Source organism: Antrostomus carolinensis, unplaced genomic scaffold (assembly GCF_000700745.2).
Source record: "Antrostomus carolinensis isolate BGI_N321 unplaced genomic scaffold, ASM70074v2 scaffold1961, whole genome shotgun sequence".
Classification (NCBI taxonomy): domain Eukaryota; kingdom Metazoa; phylum Chordata; class Aves; order Caprimulgiformes; family Caprimulgidae; genus Antrostomus; species Antrostomus carolinensis.
In genome coordinates, this window is record NW_010296101.1 from 12,322 (window position 1) to 33,264 (window position 20,943).

General features: G+C 39.0%; 1 protein-coding gene across 2 annotated transcripts in view; it reads left to right on the forward strand.

Annotated features, from left to right (window-relative positions):
* Positions 1 to 19,274, forward strand: part of LOC104532836 (alpha-actinin-2) — a 30,946-nt gene extending 11,672 nt beyond the window's left edge. For both annotated transcript variants that reach the window (XM_010178138.1, XM_010178139.1), the window contains 9 exons: positions 4,830 to 4,938; positions 5,755 to 5,895; positions 6,289 to 6,471; positions 7,596 to 7,730; positions 8,219 to 8,398; positions 8,762 to 8,908; positions 16,396 to 16,461; positions 17,360 to 17,518; positions 18,879 to 19,274. In XM_010178138.1, the coding sequence (XP_010176440.1) occupies positions 4,830 to 4,938; positions 5,755 to 5,895; positions 6,289 to 6,471; positions 7,596 to 7,730; positions 8,219 to 8,398; positions 8,762 to 8,908; positions 16,396 to 16,461; positions 17,360 to 17,518; positions 18,879 to 19,037 (1,279 nt within the window). In that variant the 3' untranslated portion in view covers positions 19,038 to 19,274. The remainder of the gene's footprint in view (positions 1 to 4,829; positions 4,939 to 5,754; positions 5,896 to 6,288; positions 6,472 to 7,595; positions 7,731 to 8,218; positions 8,399 to 8,761; positions 8,909 to 16,395; positions 16,462 to 17,359; positions 17,519 to 18,878) is intronic.
* The last annotated feature ends 1,669 nt before the right edge of the window (positions 19,275 to 20,943 follow it).

Sequence of the window (20,943 nt, forward strand, 5' to 3'; positions counted from 1 at the left end):
AGGAGAGCAAGCGTTTTCACCCACAGTTCCATCAACTTAGCCACAGGACCAGCACTTGCTCACTCAGAATACTATGCCCAGAGAAGACACAACCAAACCTGAGAACAATTCTACAACACATTTAGGCTACATCTGTATTGTTGACATCAGCTGCATAGGTAAGGGATGTGAAAAGTCGAGGCCCCTGACTGACAGACACGCTTATGGCAGTAGAAATCCTGAGTGTTGATGCAGTTGATTTTAGCAATTTGGCACATAATTTAATTGCTCACCTGCAGTATAAATCTGTAAAGCCAACAGGAACAAATGTGCGGTAGTGGTCAAAACAGAAGCCAAGATCAAAATTATCAGATTCCTGCCCTTGGCTTCAGCTTTTCAAGTTTCAGTTTCTCACCTTCTTGAAAAGGCAAAACAGTTACTATTCAAAAATTAAGTGTTAAAAACATACCCTTTTTTCACTTTGTGAAGGACCATGACTCATAAACAGCTCCACATTCATTAACAATTTAAAAATCGGAGTTGTCTAAAAATGTAGTTCATACTTGATAACAGCAGCACTTATAGTAATTGTTGAATTAAAATAGATTTAGAAAAAAAATCCTGTTTTCTGAGATTACTTAAAGGAGGAAAAGTAAAGCACAGTGGGCAAAGTACTGGTTTTTCGTTAGTGTGAAAAAAGGCTGAAAAACACAGAGAGTGGAGACTTCCCTGAATATGGGCGCTTATGAAACATCTGTCATGCCTTGATCTCTTCTGTGGACTTATTTGTTCCGCTTTATACTAACAAAAGTTTCTGAAACACCTAATCATTGTTAATTCAGCTTCAGCTTTACAAGTGATGAGAAACTTTGGGAATGTAGTATACATAGCACAGCATCTGCTTACCAGCATTTAGAACCCTGTGTCCTTTACCTCTGGTGAGGCCAGTGAACAGTGTATCCTGTCTATTTTAGGATTGCCACTTCTCAGTTGTTTCAGTAATTTGCTGTGTGAAGTTAAACAAGTTATTTGTGGCCTGGGCTGCAAAGGTGCTGAAACCCCATTGCTTTTAGAGATGCTCTACTTTGACTTCTCTGCTTCTCCACACAATGAGGCTATCAGTGCCTGATTTTTCACTGAGACTCAGTAGCTCAGTGAGGCTTAATGCCCTTAGAGAACGCTGAATGAAAGGTCATAAAGGTTGACTTTTATTATTAGCTGCAAGCAAATGAGCAGCTTCTATTTAAATATTGATTTTAATTATTTGTATATAATTCCTCACACAATTAAATTATGGAGGAAAATGCTAATTTATTTCTTCATTCATTTTTTTTAAAGAAGAGTTGACTAATGTCTGAATGTTAAGAAATGTGCATTCTGATCCAAATGTGCACCTGATCCAAAGCCTATTGAAGTCAATCTGGGAATTTTTTTTTTCTTTTTCTTTTTCTTTTTCTTTTTCTTTTTCTTTTTTTTTTTTTGGTCAGTGGATCAGGCCCTTACAGAAATCATCATCATCTGTGTCTAAATTCTAAGTCAGTACACCTACATATTCTGTTTTAGACAATCTCTTGGCTGACTAATATTGCTATTTCAAAGGAGAACAATTACTGTGTGACCTTGAACTCTACCAGTTACAGTTTCCTGTCTGATATGGTATTTTCTGCTGCAGCAGCTCAGTCCACTGCATGCTTAAGGTTAAAGTTGCTAAAAGCTTGTTGATTTATGCTATTTAGATAAAGGATTTATGTGTATGTGGAAGCCGGTGATTCCAACCAGGATGCTGCTGTAAGATTGTTGTGTTCCAGCCTGTATAGACCTAGAAATCCATGGCTATGAGGCATGACAAGGCTTGGACAGGGCTATATACAAAACTGGTAAAAGTCTGGCATTTCTAAAATGGGATTTGCCATTTATGACATAGCAAATGCTAAATAGAACTTGAGTGAGCTGTCATATGAAATGCTATATTCATTTATGGTCTTCTATGCTCATTTCAATGTTTTCAATCATCAAGATAAAATTTTTGGAATGTAGTTTCTTGCATGTCCATCACTTCTACTGTAGCAACTCATTTTCAGCCAAGACCACCACTATCTGTAACACTGATTTGGAGAGTCTTTTTGCTTCTGGGAACCTGGGCTCAAATTGTGCTTACGTGCATGATTAACATGAGCCTGGTTCTGAAGTAGTGCTAAAGCATGTTCTCAGCAGGTTATTTTTGTGACACTATCACTGTTCCTAAAGTGATCTCATACTTAAGTCCTTCTCTGGATCAGGACAAAATTTGACTGAATTTTTAATTCTTTACAGATACGATTGACTTACTTGTAAGATCAATAGGAATAGCTTAACAATTTTTAAATTCCAAAGGCTGCAGATTTCAAATAATGAAATAAATAGAAATGACAGTTCTCTTGGAAGCTCTGTAACACGTGTGCAGCAGTACTTTATGTATGCATGATAAGCAAAACTTCTTTTTACAAAATCTAGTCTCTTCACAGCTTCATTGCTGAGAGAGACACAAAATTAATAGGACAAGGAATGTAAACCTGTGTTTTATTTCCAAGTAAATAATCTCCTGTTAGTTGTTATTTCTTCCTCTCCTCCTGCTTTGAGCAGAAGAATGTTCTTTCACACATGTAATACACTTACTTGAATTAAACTACAGTGGGCCCAGAAAGGCAATGGAGCTACACTGTGTAATGTCACTTGGTGATCTAACTTACGATTTTTGACCCATGGGTGCCCTTTTAAAAAGTTATTTTGATAATTTTGATTTGTCCACAGCACATATTCCTGGAAGAAATAGGATAGCAGAGATTTTATGGTGAATGACTGAACCTCCCTGGCAGAGCTGGTGGAGGAACATTGTACATTACCTTCCAGAACTTTGATCGGAGCTTGTACAATCAGTCCCTCACTTTCATGGGGAAACCTGCCCTTATCCTAATCAACAAAAGGAGATAAGTGATCCGTTGAAGCAAAAAAAAAAATTTACAGTGCTTCCAGGGATGTGACCTGGAGTATCTGGAAAAATACCCTGTCCATATTCTGGTATATCAGATTTGGTATGCAAAAAGAGACCAGAATAAAAATCTCCCCATCCCATCCCAGCCACTTTGTGAGTTAGTGCTGTCACAACTCACACAGGAACATCATCTAAAAATCTCAGTATGCTGTAATGAAAAAAAACCCAGCTTCCAGCCAAAAATTCATAGCAGCAAAATGTATCTTAGTCTGTTTCATCCAAAACTCCAGGCTTCTGACTTAAAATTTCTTAAAAAGTAGATGGCTTTTGTTGCATCCATTGAAGACTAACAAAAAGACTACCTCTAAAGGAGGAAGCAAGTTTTTGAGTTACGGAGCCCTTGTTTAGTATGGCTTGCTGGCAGCTCTCTCCTTACATGTAACAGTTCTACTTTCACAATTTTAGGTTAGTTTTGTTATTTTTTAAAAATTGTTATGGCATTTTATTTTTACTTGTTTTACCATTTTTTCACTGTCAACCATTGATTGATTGCAGCACATCTGAAGCCTCTTTTAGACAGAATGGTTCACATACTTCTCAACTTTATCCTGAAGCAGATTGCTCTGACTGAGCTTAGAGGAGGAAGTATGAGCATTGCCCCTGGTCTACAGTGCAGCTTCATGGAGGAAAGCCACCTCTGTTCTCATTTTCTCCTCTGTGATTCTCTAAGTTACTGGTGGAAGTGATCTGTACGTTCCTCTTGCCAATTGCCTAGAGAAGAATGTTCAAAAGAAGGGAACAAATTCTATGTGCTTTTAATGTCTTGTTCAAGCCTTAAAGTAAATCGTAGCTTCACATTGCCATGCCACATAATCACAATCTCTGCAATGTTTAGTACTGGGCAAAGTGTCCTCAAGGAGCAGCCAAGAGCTAAATTCAGTGGATGATGATGATACACCAATAAAAGTGAGCTTCCAAAGTGCCAAACACACGTATTTTATTATGGTCACGATGGCTGCAGCAGACTGAGGGGATTATCTACCACTGAAATAAAAAATTTGATTTGAGACAGACTCAGTGCAGAATCTCAGGACAGAGCCTTAAAAAGTTATTCCAATCTTAGGCAGAATAGTAAGTTGCTTTCTCTCAGGATCCTATAAGCCTATTAGGCAGGTGAAAAAGCAATGTGAACTGCTACCTCCTTTGTGAGTGCACTGACACGTGCTGGTGGCATATGTTGGTCTGGAGATTCCTGTTCCCTGAACCAGCCAGTTCTAGGCTGTAGCTCAGTGAGGAGTTCCTGGAGAGGAAGATGAAAATTGTTCTCTGTGCCCCAGGTCTGGGGAGCCCCTATTAGTATTGCCAGGCCTGTGAGAGAGAGATTATGCTTTGAATGCAACCTGAGGTCTGTTCCTCAGTTAAATAATTTCAGACTATATGAGGCTGGAAAGGATCATTGGTTTATTTAAAACAAAATGTATATTTCAGGGCAATTAATTTAAAACTGTACCAATCTTCAGATACTTGATAAAGCCCCAGACTGCTGCATTCTGGTCTTTAGGAGATCAAATTCCTTGTGCCACAGGAATAGCTGGTACAAAGATGGTTAGACACCTTGTCTTTAATGCTTGGATGTGATGGATGGATGCTTGATTTTTCTCAAAACAGTGGAGGTTGATCCTGTTCCTGTGCCATGCTTCTTGAAATACTGACTATCTAGGTCACACATGTCTATACTGCAATACTTGCTTACCTGGAGGAGAGATATTGCAAAAAAAAGAGGGGAAGAATTACTGAGGGCTAGTGGAAGAGAGTGGACAATGCAACTGCTCCTGACTTTCAGAAAGTCACACAGATTTTTGTCTTCACTCTTTCTTAGTGAGCTGGACTACCATGATGCTGCAAGTGTCAATGATAGATGCCAAAAGATATGTGACCAATGGGACAGCCTGGGAACACTTACTCAGAAACGGAGAGAGGCACTGGAGGTAAACCGTACAGCAATGATCAGCAGCTCAGCTGAGGCAGGGAGGGGGGGAATAAACCATTTGTTTCAGATCTGGAAACAGTGCCATTTAGCATCCATTTTGGAATCTGAACAGCAATAAACCCTTTCCTCAGATCTCCATTTTGTTTTGCTGTGGTTTCATGTGCAAACAGATTGAATTGCTCACAGCAGACTTGACAGTGCTCAGCTGCCAAGGACAGTTCTAAAGCAGGAACAAATGGCATGCGGTTTATAGCACCGCTCCTTGGGAATTTGATGTCCAGCAAGGAAAACAAAACCCATTACGTGCTTACCTTTTCATAACTGTCTGAGCTTAATCAGGTGAGGTACAGGATAATGGACAGCACTGGGTTAATTTTTTAGTAGTGAGTATTCCAAAGCACTGAGATACTTTCCAAAACCTTGTTCCTTAAGAAAACAGGAAGTCATACACGTGTATGCCAAGGTGGAAAACATATGTCTAACTCTTGCTTTTTATACTTAAAATAAATTACTAAAACAAGATTAGCAAATTTTAATTGATTTGCAGGTAGATCACAATAACAAAAATACCAGTAGTGAAAAAGTAATTTTACCTGTTATCCTTCAAAAGGCATACACCCCTTTTAACATGTTGGATATGAGAGTATCTTTACTTCAATTAGTCCTGTTGCCTTGAGTGAGAATCCTTAAAGCAGGTGGCAACAATCCGTTGCTTTTGAAAAGATGAGGCATGACTCTGTGCATGGGTGGGTATGTGTGTGGAGTTAGGTCTTGCCCTGGTAACAAAGGAATGTACCTTTCCCAACCTGTACAGAGGACAGAGAAATTGCTTGAAACGATTGATCAGCTTCACCTGGAGTTTGCCAAAAGAGCTGCTCCTTTCAACAACTGGATGGAAGGTGCTATGGAAGACCTTCAGGACATGTTTATTGTTCATAGCATAGAGGAAATTCAGGTAAGTGGTTGTGTATTTTTGGCTTACAGTCATAGGGAAAACAAGAAAGGAAGCTTTTCCTTCTTGGAGAGCAGAACACATGTAAGAAAAAACCCCACATATCTGTCGTGACATTTTCTTTGTGATAGGGAATGTCTGCTCTGTTATAAATAGGGTTCTTCATTGGTATGAAAACATATTCCAGAGACCATGGAAGAAGTGATGGTCCTGATAAAGTCAATGAGGGCTGTTCCATGAATGTATCTACATGTATTATTTCCTGTATCTGCAGATACCTGTAGACAGGGTGTTTGAGAGGCTGAGAGAGGAGCTGTTCTTATTTACAGCAGATCTTCCAGATGTTTGAAGAAACATTAAAGTTTTCATGCTTTACCTTTCTGTTTCTGATTTTAGAGTTTAATCTCTGCACATGATCAATTTAAAGCTACATTGCCAGAGGCAGATGGTGAAAGACAGGCCATACTGTCAATCCAGAATGAAGTTGAAAAAGTTATTCAGAGTTACAACATGAGAATAAGCGCAACCAATCCTTACAGCACTGTTACTGTGGAAGAGATTCGTAGCAAGTGGGAAAAGGTAATGTATGCTAAATACATAAAGGGCATTGTAACATAGTATTCTAGTTTAGGAATATTTAGAATATTCAGAGACCTTTACAATAAATCTGTAAATTATTCTAGATCATCAGATACCAGAATACACTTTCTACAGTATCTTATGCTCTCCCTTACGTTTGCTAGGCTCGCTTCACAGTATCCCTTGCTCGCCATCACTCAATATTATCTGTGTTCTTTTTGGCAGGGCAAGAGAAGCATGTGTTGGGGCTAATGCAGAGCTGGTGGCTGGCCAGCAGATGGGCCAGGGGGTGCTGTCAAAAGAACAGAAAATGATTGTATTCTTTCACTCAGTATAAACAGTAATTCATGTGTCTCTTCTACCCAGATGCTGCTTTTCATAAATGTCATAAAAAATTAGCATATTTTGACCATTAATATTCCGTCCAATTAGATTGAAATTAGAAATTACTTTAAAAAAATATTGGGGAGGGATTAAAGAGAGGCCCCTAAAGCTATCGTAGAAACTTTATTTTATTAGGAACCAAGGCAGATAATATGGTGGAGGTAAATTATTGTGTAGAATGTATGAATTTAGCAAATACATAAACTTATGTGGACAAGAACACACCCTCAGTGGGTTATAAAAACCAGGCAATAAGGACTAAGTTCAGAATTTCCCAGGGCAATCCAGAACGGTAAGCCAAAAAAAGCTTTTGCAGTGTATTAGAGATCTTCAGATATACAGGACAGAATGTGTCTCTCATTATCCTATCATAATGGCTGTGCTTGAATAAAATGTTTTGCACCAACTATTACTTAGAGATTGAAAAATGACCTGTGTTTCAAAAGAAAAACAAAGTAACTGCTCTAATAGCAGTTCAAATTAAATGATTGTTTTGAATTTGATTCCAGCCAGAGGTGAGAATTTCTTCTCTCTGGTCAGGCTGCCCAAGACCATGTTAGCAATTTCTTACATTAGCACAGAATTGGTGAATAAACTGGCGATCATGTTTCTGTCTTGTCCTTCTGATATCAACCTTCAGACCAATAAGAAAAATTAGGAACTGTAGACTTATTTGTTCCGTTTGTTTTTAAACTATTCCATTGTGCCTGCTTACATTTAGTGCTTTCCCTCTGCAACAGGTGAAGCAGCTGGTGCCTCAGAGGGATCAATCCTTGCAGGAGGAACTAGCCCGCCAGCATGCCAATGAGCGCCTGCGTCGCCAGTTTGCTGCTCAGGCCAATGTCATTGGGCCATGGATCCAGACCAAGATGGAGGTGAGTGTCCAACCCTTATGCAGAAGCTGATGAACAAAGTGGTTTATAATTTTTTATCTCAACTTTATATACAGGACAACAGCAATCTCCATGATAGTTCACCAGCTGTTTGATCCTGAAGTATTTAGCACCTGTTAAGATGATTTTTAAAACTGTGGAAGCTCGTACACGTGGTACCTTGATGGTGAGCAGGAGACATAGCTTTGAAAAAATTAATCACTAAACAATTACTATTTAGCTTCTGCTTTCTATAAAGGAAAGATACCAGGATCACTGGGGTCTCAATACTAATTCCAGAAATAAATGTGCCACATTTCAGTTGAAATGTGTTTTTTACAGTAAAATTGCTATTCTCCACTGTATGAAGGTTTTATTACTATTGCTTCCTAGTATGAAAATATTACATATTTATGTGAACCTTGGTCAAACTACCAAATCTGAAGCTTAAACTTTGCGGGGCCGGGTGTTGTCTTTGTTTCTTTTGACAGGAAATTGCCCGCAGCTCTATTGAAATGACAGGGCCTTTAGAGGACCAGATGAATCAGCTGAAGCAATATGAGCACAATATCATTAATTATAAACACAACATTGACAAACTGGAAGGAGATCATCAGCTTATACAGGAAGCCCTGGTGTTTGACAACAAACACACCAACTATACTATGGAGGTAAGCCATGTACTCCCTTTCATACTTACTAGTCTATTCTGCCCTTTTCTGCCATAGAACTACTTTCCCTGATCTGAAGAGACTGCAACAGAGGATGGAATTTGGTAGACTTTCTAATAATCTCATGAGACTTGTTTTATTTTCACTTATTTTTACTTTTAGTGAAGAAGTACCCATTTAGAAAATAGTTACATATTTTTCTGAAAGTAGTTTTTCTTTTTAATGGTCCTGGTCATAATATAAAGTTAGTGATGTGAAAAAGGCATCACATAAATATTTAGAGCTGTTTTTTTGCTTACTATACTTTTCTATACTCTTAGAAGAATATATTTGATTCTTTAATAAATATTTTCTCTCTCATAGCACATCCGTGTTGGATGGGAGCTCCTACTTACCACCATTGCTCGAACTATCAATGAGGTTGAGACTCAGATCCTCACAAGAGATGCCAAGGGTATCACCCAGGAACAAATGAATGACTTCAGAGCATCATTCAATCATTTTGACAGGGTACAGTACTCCTGCTTTTTCCCAACTAGCAATATTTATTGTTCCCAAAAGCAAGTTTCTTTTCTTTCCAAATGTAAGCCTTTTAAAAACTGCAAATGCAATGGGCTCTTTTTAAAACAGCAAAAAAAGATCAGTTAACAAAGAATTTACAGCCTTATGAAATCATGGCATTGTACAGATATGATAAAAACTAGTTTTTATTCTTTAAATGTAATGCAAAGTTATAGTTCTGCTAATAGGGCTGAGTATTTGTTCAAATAACAGGCAGAACTGGATAAATCAGTGTGTTTTGGAAAATAATATGCCCCTTTATTTTAAGGCAGTGCAGCATGTTCTATGTGCTTGCCAGCTGCTTCCATCTCATTAAATTTAGCTGTAATCTGGATTACAGTTTGGTTTTGGTTGGTTTTGGTTTTTTTTTTCTTTTGATCACAACTTGTCCCCCTAGAAATAGATTTGTAGGGAATATAGGTGGGGCACTGATAGCTGTCAAGGAAAATCCTTTATTTTTTTGGCTATGTGTGGGAAATAAGAGGCTGCTTTTTTTCGGTTATCTAATCATGGATGAATAAAAAAGTAGGAATGAAAACACCAGTGTGAAGAAACTTAACTCACTCCTTCTGTGAGGTACACAGTATTGATGGATAGAGGGTTAAAAAGATAGCTATTAATAGGCGCAATAGCAAAATAGATGCAGACAGAGATCTGACATCCCCAGTTGGAGAACAGTCTGTGCATGAGTTAGCACTGCTGGCTCTGTGCTCACATGAACCCACCTTCAAAACCATGTTCACATTTCAAATGCTGAAAAAGGATAACCATAATGCAGCACCAGGCTGTTGTCTTTTTCCCAGTACAGATTCCTGTAGTTAGCAGACTGTGCTTAACCCTGGATTTATATGCTGTTATCACATGCAGCAGCTCCTTCAAATCAATTCAGGCTATAGCAAAATGCCACTTTCTTTTCACTGACATCCTGTTTGTCCAGCTCTACTTAAAATGGTTACCCATACCTGGACTTATACTTGATGTGCATTGGATGCTGACAGACTCAGTCTGCTAAATATTCTTTAGAATATCCTTAACTGTTTAGAAAGAAAAGCACAATTGCCAGACCTCTGCTTTCTGAAGAAACACACAAGCACAGGAAAAGTTAGCTACACAGGAACCAGGAACGGATTTCATGGAAAATCTTAATGTGATTCTAATGCAGCATAATTCCTTTTTGTATTTTCTAAGGAAGCAGAAGATAACATCACAGAAGCAGAGATAAATTTCCTGGGGTGGAAGGAAGTAGCATACTAAATGGCTTTCCCAATGCACTGGAGCAGATAACTGAGCAATTAGAGCTATTAAAAGCAGACAGAGTACCAGGCCTGGATAAATTACACGCCAGTATTTGAAAGACCCTGTTAAGGGAAACCAGAGACTTTGCACAAAGATTTGACAGCTCCCTCAAGATAAGGAAGCAAGGTGACTGAATCCCAGTATATCTTACGCTAGATGGCCATTTCTAGCATCCCCTGTATGTTTGTAGTTCATAGATGAGTTCTCTGCCACGCTCGTGTCCAGGCTGGTTTAGTGGCTGGGGAGGTACTACAGGCATCTCTTTGTGCTTCAGAAGGTCCTGAAGGGAGAAGCTAAATCCTACACCAACCAGCCCCATTGTTATGGAACTTCAGGCTTTGCAGATACAGCAAGACTTTGAGATACCAAAGGATACAATGGAGCAAAGCCTTGGGAAAGGCTGTTTGGCCTGGAAGAGGGCGCTGGTGTCACACAGCTGCAGGCAAGTTGGAGATGGGCTATGGCAATCATGGGCAACGTAAGCGCTTCCCAGCTCTTAGATTCTTGCCTATCCCTGGCTGTCTCCTCTCTTCAGGCTATAATGAGTCACAGCTTCAGGCAGTGTCCCTTCTGCCCTTGCTTCTGTAGCAGGAAGCCTGACTGGCCAGGTCAGAAGCAGGAGGAGATAGATGCTTCATCAGTTTCTATGGCCTCAACGGCCTGGGCCTGGACTGCATGTTTAGCTGCAGACCTTACCTTCCCCATGACAGATACAACCTAAAGGCCTTAAAAAAGAGGCCTGGAAGGATGACATTAAAGAAAGGACCATTTTGAACATGCACCCTTTAGTATGCTCCTTCCCTTAGCACCAGACATGGGAAATTGTTCCGGGAGGACTTCTGCACTGACACAGTGCAACAACTATGTTCTTAGTAGCATGATGCAAGTTACAGAAAGGAAGAAGGTTAAGATCTAAAACCACTCAGCCATCAAGCCAGGCTTTCTGCAGGGGACAGATAGTAGAAACACTGATAAAAGTGAAGCTTATATTGATTAAATTACACTGTAATTTAATGTGTAGATGTGACCCAATCTATGCAGGCTAGAAGGAGACATTGAACAAACATTTTGGAGAAAGGCAGGCTTGTTTTTCATTTTTATATCCTTCCTTTGTCCTTGCACACTCAAATATTTAGTGCTGGTGAATAAAGGAAACCCAGAGTGCTTCAGAGTGACTTCAGGGTACACAAAATAATGAAGACTCGGAACTTGGAATTTAGATAGAGAAGGCAGTAATGGATTCTTTTATGGTTTAATTACCTTAAATAAAAATGAAGATTAAACTGGATCATCTGAATGTAAGCACTAACATGAAAAATACTGGCTTCTCCATGTCAGACAGAATTAGTAGTATATGTAATAATTGTGTTGTGCTTAGAAGCATTTCTGAATGCCTGACATATTTTAAAAAATACACTGAAAAAATTGGACTACTGTTCACAATGATGAATAACCAGAAAAGATCCCAAAAACTAATACTGTCCCTGACTGGTAGGCTTTAAATACCTAAGCACAACAGAATCATTTATGCATGCTATAGAATCATAGAATCATAGCTCTGATTTCTGTGGCATTTCTCCAATTTAAGACACATCTTAATGCTTGACTCTTAGTGTGTGTTGAGGATGTCAGCAAAGTACTGTCATGCAGAGCAGCTCTCTTCCCCATTTTGAAGAATATATTTTGGTACACATAAAGCTAGGAAGTTTTATGGAGTGCTTCTAGAAACAACTTCCTTTGCTTATAAATCTGAGGAAGGAACCCCTATCCTCCTCCACAGGAAGAATATATATATATAAAAAAAAATCTTACAGTTCATAATACATTATAAGGCTTAATTTTGCAGTTGTTAGTGCTTTGAAAGAGAGCTAAATATTTGAGCAAATTGTTTTAAATGGCTTCTATATATTGAATATTTGAAAGAAAAGTATTTGGTATTTTACAAGAGGGTTTTTTTGGGGCTATGTGCCCCTGATTCTCAAACTACAGTGAGTAAGTGAGAACCATGAATATAAAAATTACAAGGGCAGGAAGAGTTGTGTTTTTTTCAGTGCATCCACCAGCAAAGATGTTCTAGCACAGAAAGTATTACATATCTCCCTTGTTAAAGGCAAGTGGTAAATACGCTAACTCCCTTGGGGCAAGGGGGTAGCCCTCTAGGCTCTTGTGTCTCCAACAGCCATGTACACACACTGGTACCCCAGAGGTTATTCCTGAGGATGCTGCTGCTTACCCACTGCTCCTTGCTGGAGGCTGTGCCTCAAGGCACAGTCTAGTTGTAGGCATAAATATAAATCTTTAGCAATGCTGGTATATTTCCTTCCTTAATGTGACTGCATGGAGGAAAAAAGAGAAAGTGGGACGCAACGTCTGAATCACAGAAGCAGTTTAGAAGTGTTCAAAATGGTGCATAGCTGATTTATGGTATGCAGACAACTTGGGACACCAACAAAGATAAGTTGCCAGTCATTGGTTTTGAAGTATTTTTATGCAGGGATTACTTTTTCAGATTCACTATATATAGGAAATTCTAAATAAGATTGCAGAGTATGTGATAAAATATCTGCAGCTGCTCTGCATGTAATACCCTAATGGCTGTTAACATATTCTACTATTGATTTTTCTGCATACTTCAGATTTTAAGTAGGAGCTCTGCACACAGAACAATAGCATCATGCCACCCTGTATTTTACTAACAGAAAAACAACAGCTCCCTGTTAAAGGAACCACATGATCAGGCTTATGCAGGTCAATTAGCATTCAGGAAACTGAAAGACCTATTTAAGAGTGGATTACTTTGACTCAGAAGCTCCCTTGTTTTATAAGGCCACATATAAATCACAAAGGGGAAGGGAAAGATTTCTGGGGACTAATAATGAAACATGGAGGAGGATTTCAGTGTTTTACTTTGTATTGGCAGGAAAAGATGAACAAGGAAAAGGTATTTATATGCTTCAAAAAGCTGACTTCAGTGCTTAATGTTGATCTGCAAACAATAAAAATAAATACAAAGAACTATTTCCCAATGAGAATGCCCTTGTATGGGCTTGATCTATGTATGATTGCAAAATACCATTGTTTCCCATGAAACTCTGCTATACTGCAGAGGCAAAGATGCCTTTTTAAGCCATATATGATGCAGATTAAAAAAATTCACTACGAGAATGTGAGAACCTGCTATAGCATGTGGCACAACTACTTGGATCCTCACTGAGGAGTCCCACTTAACCAGATGACAGGTGTGAGCTCCAGCACAACCATTGCACTCCTCTCCAAAAGCAAATGCTCTCTTGGTAGATGTGCTGGTCTCTCTCACTCCCGTCTGCCCTTCGCTACATGGTGCCCGACTACTGCTGCCATGGGTTCCTGCTTAGGGAGCTCAGGCATATACTGACCACCCACCCCCCTCGTGTCTTCAAGTAGCTAATAGTCCTCCACCCACACCTGGCAGAGGAGGTGGGGGGACAGGATTTGGCTCTTAGCTCCCACTTTTGTATCATTTTGTTTGCAGTCACTCAGTAATATCTTTGGCTTTAGAAGTAAGGTAAAATGAGCTGACTTCAGTCCTGGTGAGACCTGCCGTAGCCTGTCTCCAGGACAGTTTCTGAGAGTTTCAAGCCAGCCTAGATTAACATTTTCAGAATGATAAAATAAACAATTTTGAACCCTTTATGACAGGAATTATCCTATAAAATTGAAATACTAAAGGAAAAAAACTTGACTGTGATTATGGCTTTTAATTAAATGGTGCTCCAGATTCACAGATTTGCTTTTTCTCTCGTCATTGATTTCCCACTTTTATTTTTCATTTTCCCTTTATGGAGCTGGTGGAGGTTGATGCAGAAAGAGTCAATATAATAACAGCATGATTTGTCAAAAATGCATGGTGTTATGAACTTAATAAAGCACCACTTTATCCTATTAGTATAAACCCAGTGCATTTGTTAAAACTCCTATAATTTTAGTTATGCATAACTATATAGAAATTTTCAAAAATAAATTATTCATCCAGCAGGCAAATATCCAGCAGATGGAAAACCTTGGATCTTCTCCAAACTGTCAGTCAGTAAAATCAGTAAGGGCAGTAATTTTTCATCTTAGAACATCTCTTTAATTGTATTCATGTTAACTCAATCTGAAGTACACCTCTGATAGGACACATTTAGTATGAACAGGAAGAAAAAGATGAGCCAGTCTGTTTTTAAGAAGTTAGTGTGAATTTTTTGACCTGCAAAATGGAAAAAAATATTGTTTCAAAACAATGAACCAGATTGATGTGGTGTTCCTAGGAGCCATTTAACCTGGAGTTCAGTGGGACTTTTTAAAAGTCAGATTTCAAAGCAAAAACTTACTGTATAGATTATTAAAGAAGACAGATAACCGAAAATAAGTTCTGTCAGTTACAAATTTATTTTGGATCTAGACAAGGAATCAATTTTTTTGTACTTCTACTCTCTTTTGAGATATGTATATTAAATAATATTATGAGATCAAGAGTGAAGTAACAGCAATTGAGTGGGGAAAAAATGTTTTGCCCAGGCTCAGTGATCTTTTTACTGCATCTCACATACACTGTACGACAATAGAAAATGAAGGAAGCAAATGGCAGTTCAGCAGAATAAAAACTGCCTTATCAGCCAAAATGTTAGAAAAGCACCTGTAGAGGAAGCAGAGTTCTAACTCTGTAGTTGAAGTAAGGACCCTCTTCCACTAAGGAAAGAACTAAAGCATGAAACTGTGAAAGTTGTACACTTTTAGGTAATTCATTACAATATGTTGACATGACATTTCCATGAACTTCTGTAAAAACTTCTGTGGTTATTAATGGTTATTAATATAAGAGTAGAATGTTCTTTACTAACCAACTAACCTGATTTGTGATTTTTCTTTCTTTCACCTTCCCAAATGCATGACCTGTGATGGGATACTAGGATGAATCTGACAATCTACATTCTGATGAATTTAAAGCCTGCCTCATCAGTCTAGGACAGGTTGGAAATTACCTGCAGGTAGAGGAAACTGATATTGTTATGTTTTCAGATAGGCCAATATAATGAGAGCCAGAGACTGTGGGTTTAAACTTCAATGTATTGGTCATAATGCTTTGAAAAGATCCTGCCTCTGGGAAGGCAACTGGATTAGATGGACTCTCAGCATCACTTGTAGCCATATTTTTCTATGCATTTTTCAGGTTGTTTCTTTTACTTGGTTTGAGATGTTTTATTTGGACTACACTAGATAACTATGGGGGGCTCCTATACTTCTTGCACTCAGACTTTTGCTAATTTTCCTTTCCTTGGACACAACACAAGCTCTCCACTGCTCTCTGCTGATTTAGGATGACACAATTCTCTCCAAACTGCTACATTATATCAGAAATCAGAGGAAACGTTTATTTACCTTCTTACTATCATGCCATTTAATGTTTACTCAGCTATTAGCCAGGAATGTCACAGATATGTTATTGCCTGGAAAATAAGCAGCCTCCTCTTCAACTGACCTCCTTTGAAGTCTTGCAAGTCTTGTCCTTTAAGCCAGTATGCACATCTCTCTCTTGTAGTCCAGGTCTTGATAGCCTGCAGTCAGAAGGAAAATCCCTGTACTTATTTCCCATATGTCAGCAGGCAGCTCTTACCGTGTACTTACCTTAGCCTTGGAGTGGAGTATTTGAAAGAGTAATATGCTAGTTTCAGACTGTTTTTAACCATGCTTTTAGTCACTATAGCATCCCATGCAGAACTTTTCAAAGATATTTCATATCAGGGAGGCAGCTTGAACATCTCCTGAGTTTGACTAGTTTAGTAACAAACTTTTCTCCTTGCTCTTCTCTTTGTCTTCTCTGGTTGTGTTCTCTCTATTCTTGTCTCATTCACCTCCTCTTCTCCCTTATCTCTACCCTGACCTTTTCTGATGTTACTTTTCATGGTGACAATGTCTGTTTCCTGTGTGTAATATGTTAGTTACTTCTTCCTCCTTTAAAACTGGTGATGATTCTGGTGACCTGCTTGGGCAATATCAATGGATACTGTTCATACTCTGGATCCAATATGCCAATGGTCTAAACTCCTCATCTCTCTGGAAATTACCTTGGATTCTTCAAACCTTCCTTTCTATGTCCCTTACGTTGTTTTGGTCCATAGAGGAAGAATGGATTGATGGACCACGATGATTTCAGAGCTTGCTTAATTTCAATGGGTTACGATTTGGTATGAATTTTAAGAAACAATGGCAACTGCTTGTGCTTACAGCTTGTAACATTAACCACGGCAATACTAAAGCTTTTTAAGTTGTCAGAATACTAATAATGTAATTTACACTAGAGATACCAGTTTCTTGTTTCTTTGCTTTTTCTCTATTTTCAAATGGTTAAAAAGGAAGTTAAAAGTAAAACTAGACTCTTGAAAACCATATTCTGTGGTCCACTGATTTGCTCTTTTAATTAAGGAAACTTTAAAAGTTGAAATTAACAGATATTAAATGATATTTTTTTTTCTCCTTTTAATCCGCATGAGGAAGAATGATTTTCATGCTGTTTGATTCTCATAATCTAGCTTTGGGGGTTGCACTTGCTTTCCTTAACTTTTTTTTTTTTTTTCTAAAAATTCCCCCCCATATTCCCTCTTTTTAATGGAAAAAATGGATTAGCTTTAGTTGAACTGTCTGTATTTGTCATGAATTTTTCAGAATTGTTTCCCTTGCTTCTTAGTTCAGTGAGTCTGCAGGTTCACTGCTTCTTGGGCTACTGTTTCACCTCCCTGTGCAGTACCTAAATTACAGTGGTTTTAGGATGGGGTGGAAAATGAAGTATTAAAACAAGTTAAAGAGGGATTGAGGGAGGGTGAGGGGAGTGAGAAGCTGCAGAAAGTTAATTGAAAGGTGCATATAATATATTTAGGACAAAGAATACATTTTTCAAAAGCACCAAGTCCTCTTCGCAACAGAGGGGTGGGCGTTTCATTGACTCTGACATTTGTGTTCTTAAGTCAGGAAGATGCTTTAAAGCCTTTGTAATCACTGGTCCCAACTGGTTCACGAGAGACACGGGCTGTTGGCGATTGATATTACAGTGACCACTTTCTTTTTTTCTTTTGGATTCTGTGAAAGGGTGAAGCTGAGTTTGCCCGAATCATGTCTCTGGTTGACCCCAATGGGCAAGGAACCGTCACTTTCCAGTCCTTCATTGACTTCATGACCAGAGAAACGGCAGACACAGACACAGCTGAGCAAGTGATAGCTTCCTTCAGAATCCTGGCTTCAGATAAGGTCAGTCATCACGCTGCTGGCTGTAAGGATTCAATAGCTCTCCTATTTAGACCTTCTTTGCTGAAAGTCTTCTACAAGTGTTGTAGTAATAGTGAAGCTTTGTTTTCAGTTTGTAAGATGTAAGAGAAAGCACTTGATGGTTTTTGTTTGGTTCTTGTTTGGAACCAAGGCTCTCAGCTGAAATGGGTGCAGAATTCAAGGCTTGGTCTGTGTACCCTCATATCACAAAGAGCCAACATAAAATTAGACATGTTAGACAAGACTTTGTTTGTATAATGGATATATTGTACATCAGGTTATTTCTACACAACAGCCTTGATTAGGGTGGAAATCATTCTGCCTTTCATGCTGTTGTCTGGATGTTTCAATGCAGAATTTGGCCCTCTGGAACATAGCCTGGGTCAGCTGCACAATCCTATACCAAATTTGTGTATGTTGTGACCTGACAGCTCATTCAACAGGGTGATGCAATGTGGTGTACCCCTGTTCTAGGAGAATCAGGAGGAGGCCTCCTCTAGTTACTGGGTATGCGGAGGAAGCTCCTGTATTTGGCATACTTTCCTCCCCATAGCCAGATCCACTGGCAAGTGAGTGGTACATGAAGATGAGAGGGAGGATAATGGCAACACAAGAGCTTCTGGAGGAGTCGGGGCCATAAACAGTGCTGCCAGGAAACCAATCCTTTGCTAGGGAGAAAGGAGAGATCACAGCAGTACAGGTCTATTTGCCCAAGCTTGCTCTATTGATTTTCTCATTCTGACTGTATTGATTTTGTGACCTCAGTTACTGGGGACTACATTTGAATTCCAGACATGTTCTCAGTAGGAATTCATGTGGAAGATGAAAGCCAAGGTCTCAGGGAAAAATAGTTTTCATTATGTTGCTATTTTAAATAATGTCAAGTCTGCTAACAGAGGGTATCCTTCATATCAGAAATGCAAACCATTAAGAACTATAACGCATCTTTCATTACAACTATAACAGGACCTTGTAACTTACAGGATCTAACTGAAAATGTCTCTGTCCTGACACTGCAGAAGGGGCAGTAGTGCACTTGAGAGATACTGCCTACCTATCCATGGGCAAGCTGTAGCAGTAGCAGTCTACCCATGGCTGCACAGTGCTCGGTAGCTAACATACACAGTCACATGTCCTGAGACTGGATTTTGACCTGATCAGTTTGTTAGTAGGATTGTCCCCTTGAACTCCTCATTAGGGATGGAATTTAACAAAGAAAATATCTGGTCTCAGGAAAACAGGCAGGATGTCTGAGTTTATTAGTCACAGCTACAGAAAATAAATATATTTAGTGTCTTTGAAGAATCCATGCTGAATTTGTCAATCCTTTCCCCTCTTCCAGCCTTATATCCTGGCAGATGAGTTACGTCGAGAGCTGCCTCCTGAGCAGGCCCAGTACTGCATCAAGAGAATGCCCCCGTACACCGGCCCAGGTTCTGTTCCTGGGGCTCTGGATTACACCTCTTTTTCGTCAGCACTGTATGGAGAGAGCGACCTCTGAATCTGAAATTGGCCATATTCATGGTAGACACTAAAAATACCCACCATATTGCCCAGATTGCTTCTCAAAAGCTTTGACGAGCTGATTTAAAAACGATTTGTTTTACAAATACAGTAGGTACCATCAGTGTAAAGTGCTAGTAACTAAAGTAACTAGTGTATATTAAAGTGTGCAGCACGCTAGATTTCTGCATTGTTGGTTTTAGGTTGTCTGTCCTATACAATGCTAGAAAATATAGAAAAAAAACCCAACCTGCAAGATATTAACTTTGGAAATATCAATTCACAAAATACAATGTAAAACCTAAGAACATTGAAACCCACAAAATATTTCTCCATTTTCAAAATGTTTCAATGCCATATATGCTACTTTTATGATGTTCATAAAACTATGTTAGAAGTCATGCTTTTTTCTTTCGTAGAGCAATATTATTTTCCTCTAATGATTTCTGATTTTGTATGCTTCTACTGTTGGAATTTAATAAAATTTTAACGTGCAGTTTTTCAGGGAAGAAATATATCAACCAAGTAAACGACTTAATTACAAAAATAATCCAGAACACTATGTTTTTGTCTCTTAGAGGTGGTTTTCTCTTATCACGAGGAGTTGTAATATAGGGGGGAAAAACTGATTAAATTGCAGGTTTAGAGTTCTGTAAGCAGTAACTTTTCTTTTAAGCCTTTAACTTTTACAGCTGAGGGAGTACAACTTTTATAATCAGAAGTAATAAGGAAGCTGTTTTCAATTTCATGTGAGCTGTTTTGTTTTGAAACCCTCATTCTTGTCTGTGTTGGACAGTCTTTGTTTCTCAGCATAAGAAAGCCAGTCCCTTGTTGTATTAGTGGGCAACATGCATCTCTATCCTGCCTAATGCAGAATCCCATCTGAGCAAACGTAGCGTGGTTGTCTTGCAGCTTTAAGTGTCCAGTGCTCAAATTAGAGTTTGTCTTGACCTCTCCCGGATCGCAGGCAGTTCTGTTCTGTCTGTATCATGCTCCTGTGTGCTAGTTGTTGTAACTGGTTTTTTCCATCTTGAGAAATGATAGAGAAGTAAAGCAGTAACTTTTTTACTTGAATCCTACTGACACTGAGGAAATGCAATGTAACCCAACAAAACCATTTACAAATGGTGAAGTGAGCTGTGCAGCCCAGTGCTATTAAAGCAATGATGTGCCTATTAAATAAAGTCTGCTTTTCAAAACCTTATGAGACTCTGTCATTGGCAATCATCTACTGGTTCGCTCTAAGAACTGGAAATATTTCTGAACATTAAAGGAGGTTTCAGTCTGCTAAAAGTAGAAGTTCAGAAAGTATGTCATGCATTTCTGTACACTGAACAACAGTCACTAGTGCTGGAGGGACAGGTATGGCCTCAGGAAGTGAGATGGAGCTCAGAATGAGTGGAACAGAGTTTCCATTTAAGTCACCTGAGCACAGATGTCCATAGCTTAGATTTATTTCAGTGAGACTTAGGCACTAATGCTTTTAAAGGTGTTGGCCTTAACTTTTCTGTATCTCTGTTTTTCCTCATATGCAGACGTTAAGTATGTATTGATGCTTTCACTGGCCTTTGCTTTGAAATCTGTGAATGATTCCAATTCAGTCCTAAAGCAGGTACCCTGCAGGTAAGGTGTGTGTGGTGGGAGCAATTTCAAAACAATCCCAGAGGGTACAGGCAATGACCAAATACCTCTTCCTCCTCCACCTTGTGTACAAAGGCCGGCAGAGGACTTCTTAGAGGAATTCTAGGGCTAGAATCACATCTCCTACAGTGTGTGTGTGCAGCCTTGCACTTGGCCAGAAGCTGCTGCTGCCACTGCTGATACTGACATGGTGCGGTGCCATCTCTTCTTGTGATGACAGCGCCTGTACAAACTAGGTCAGGAAGCTCTGCCTTAAAGCAATG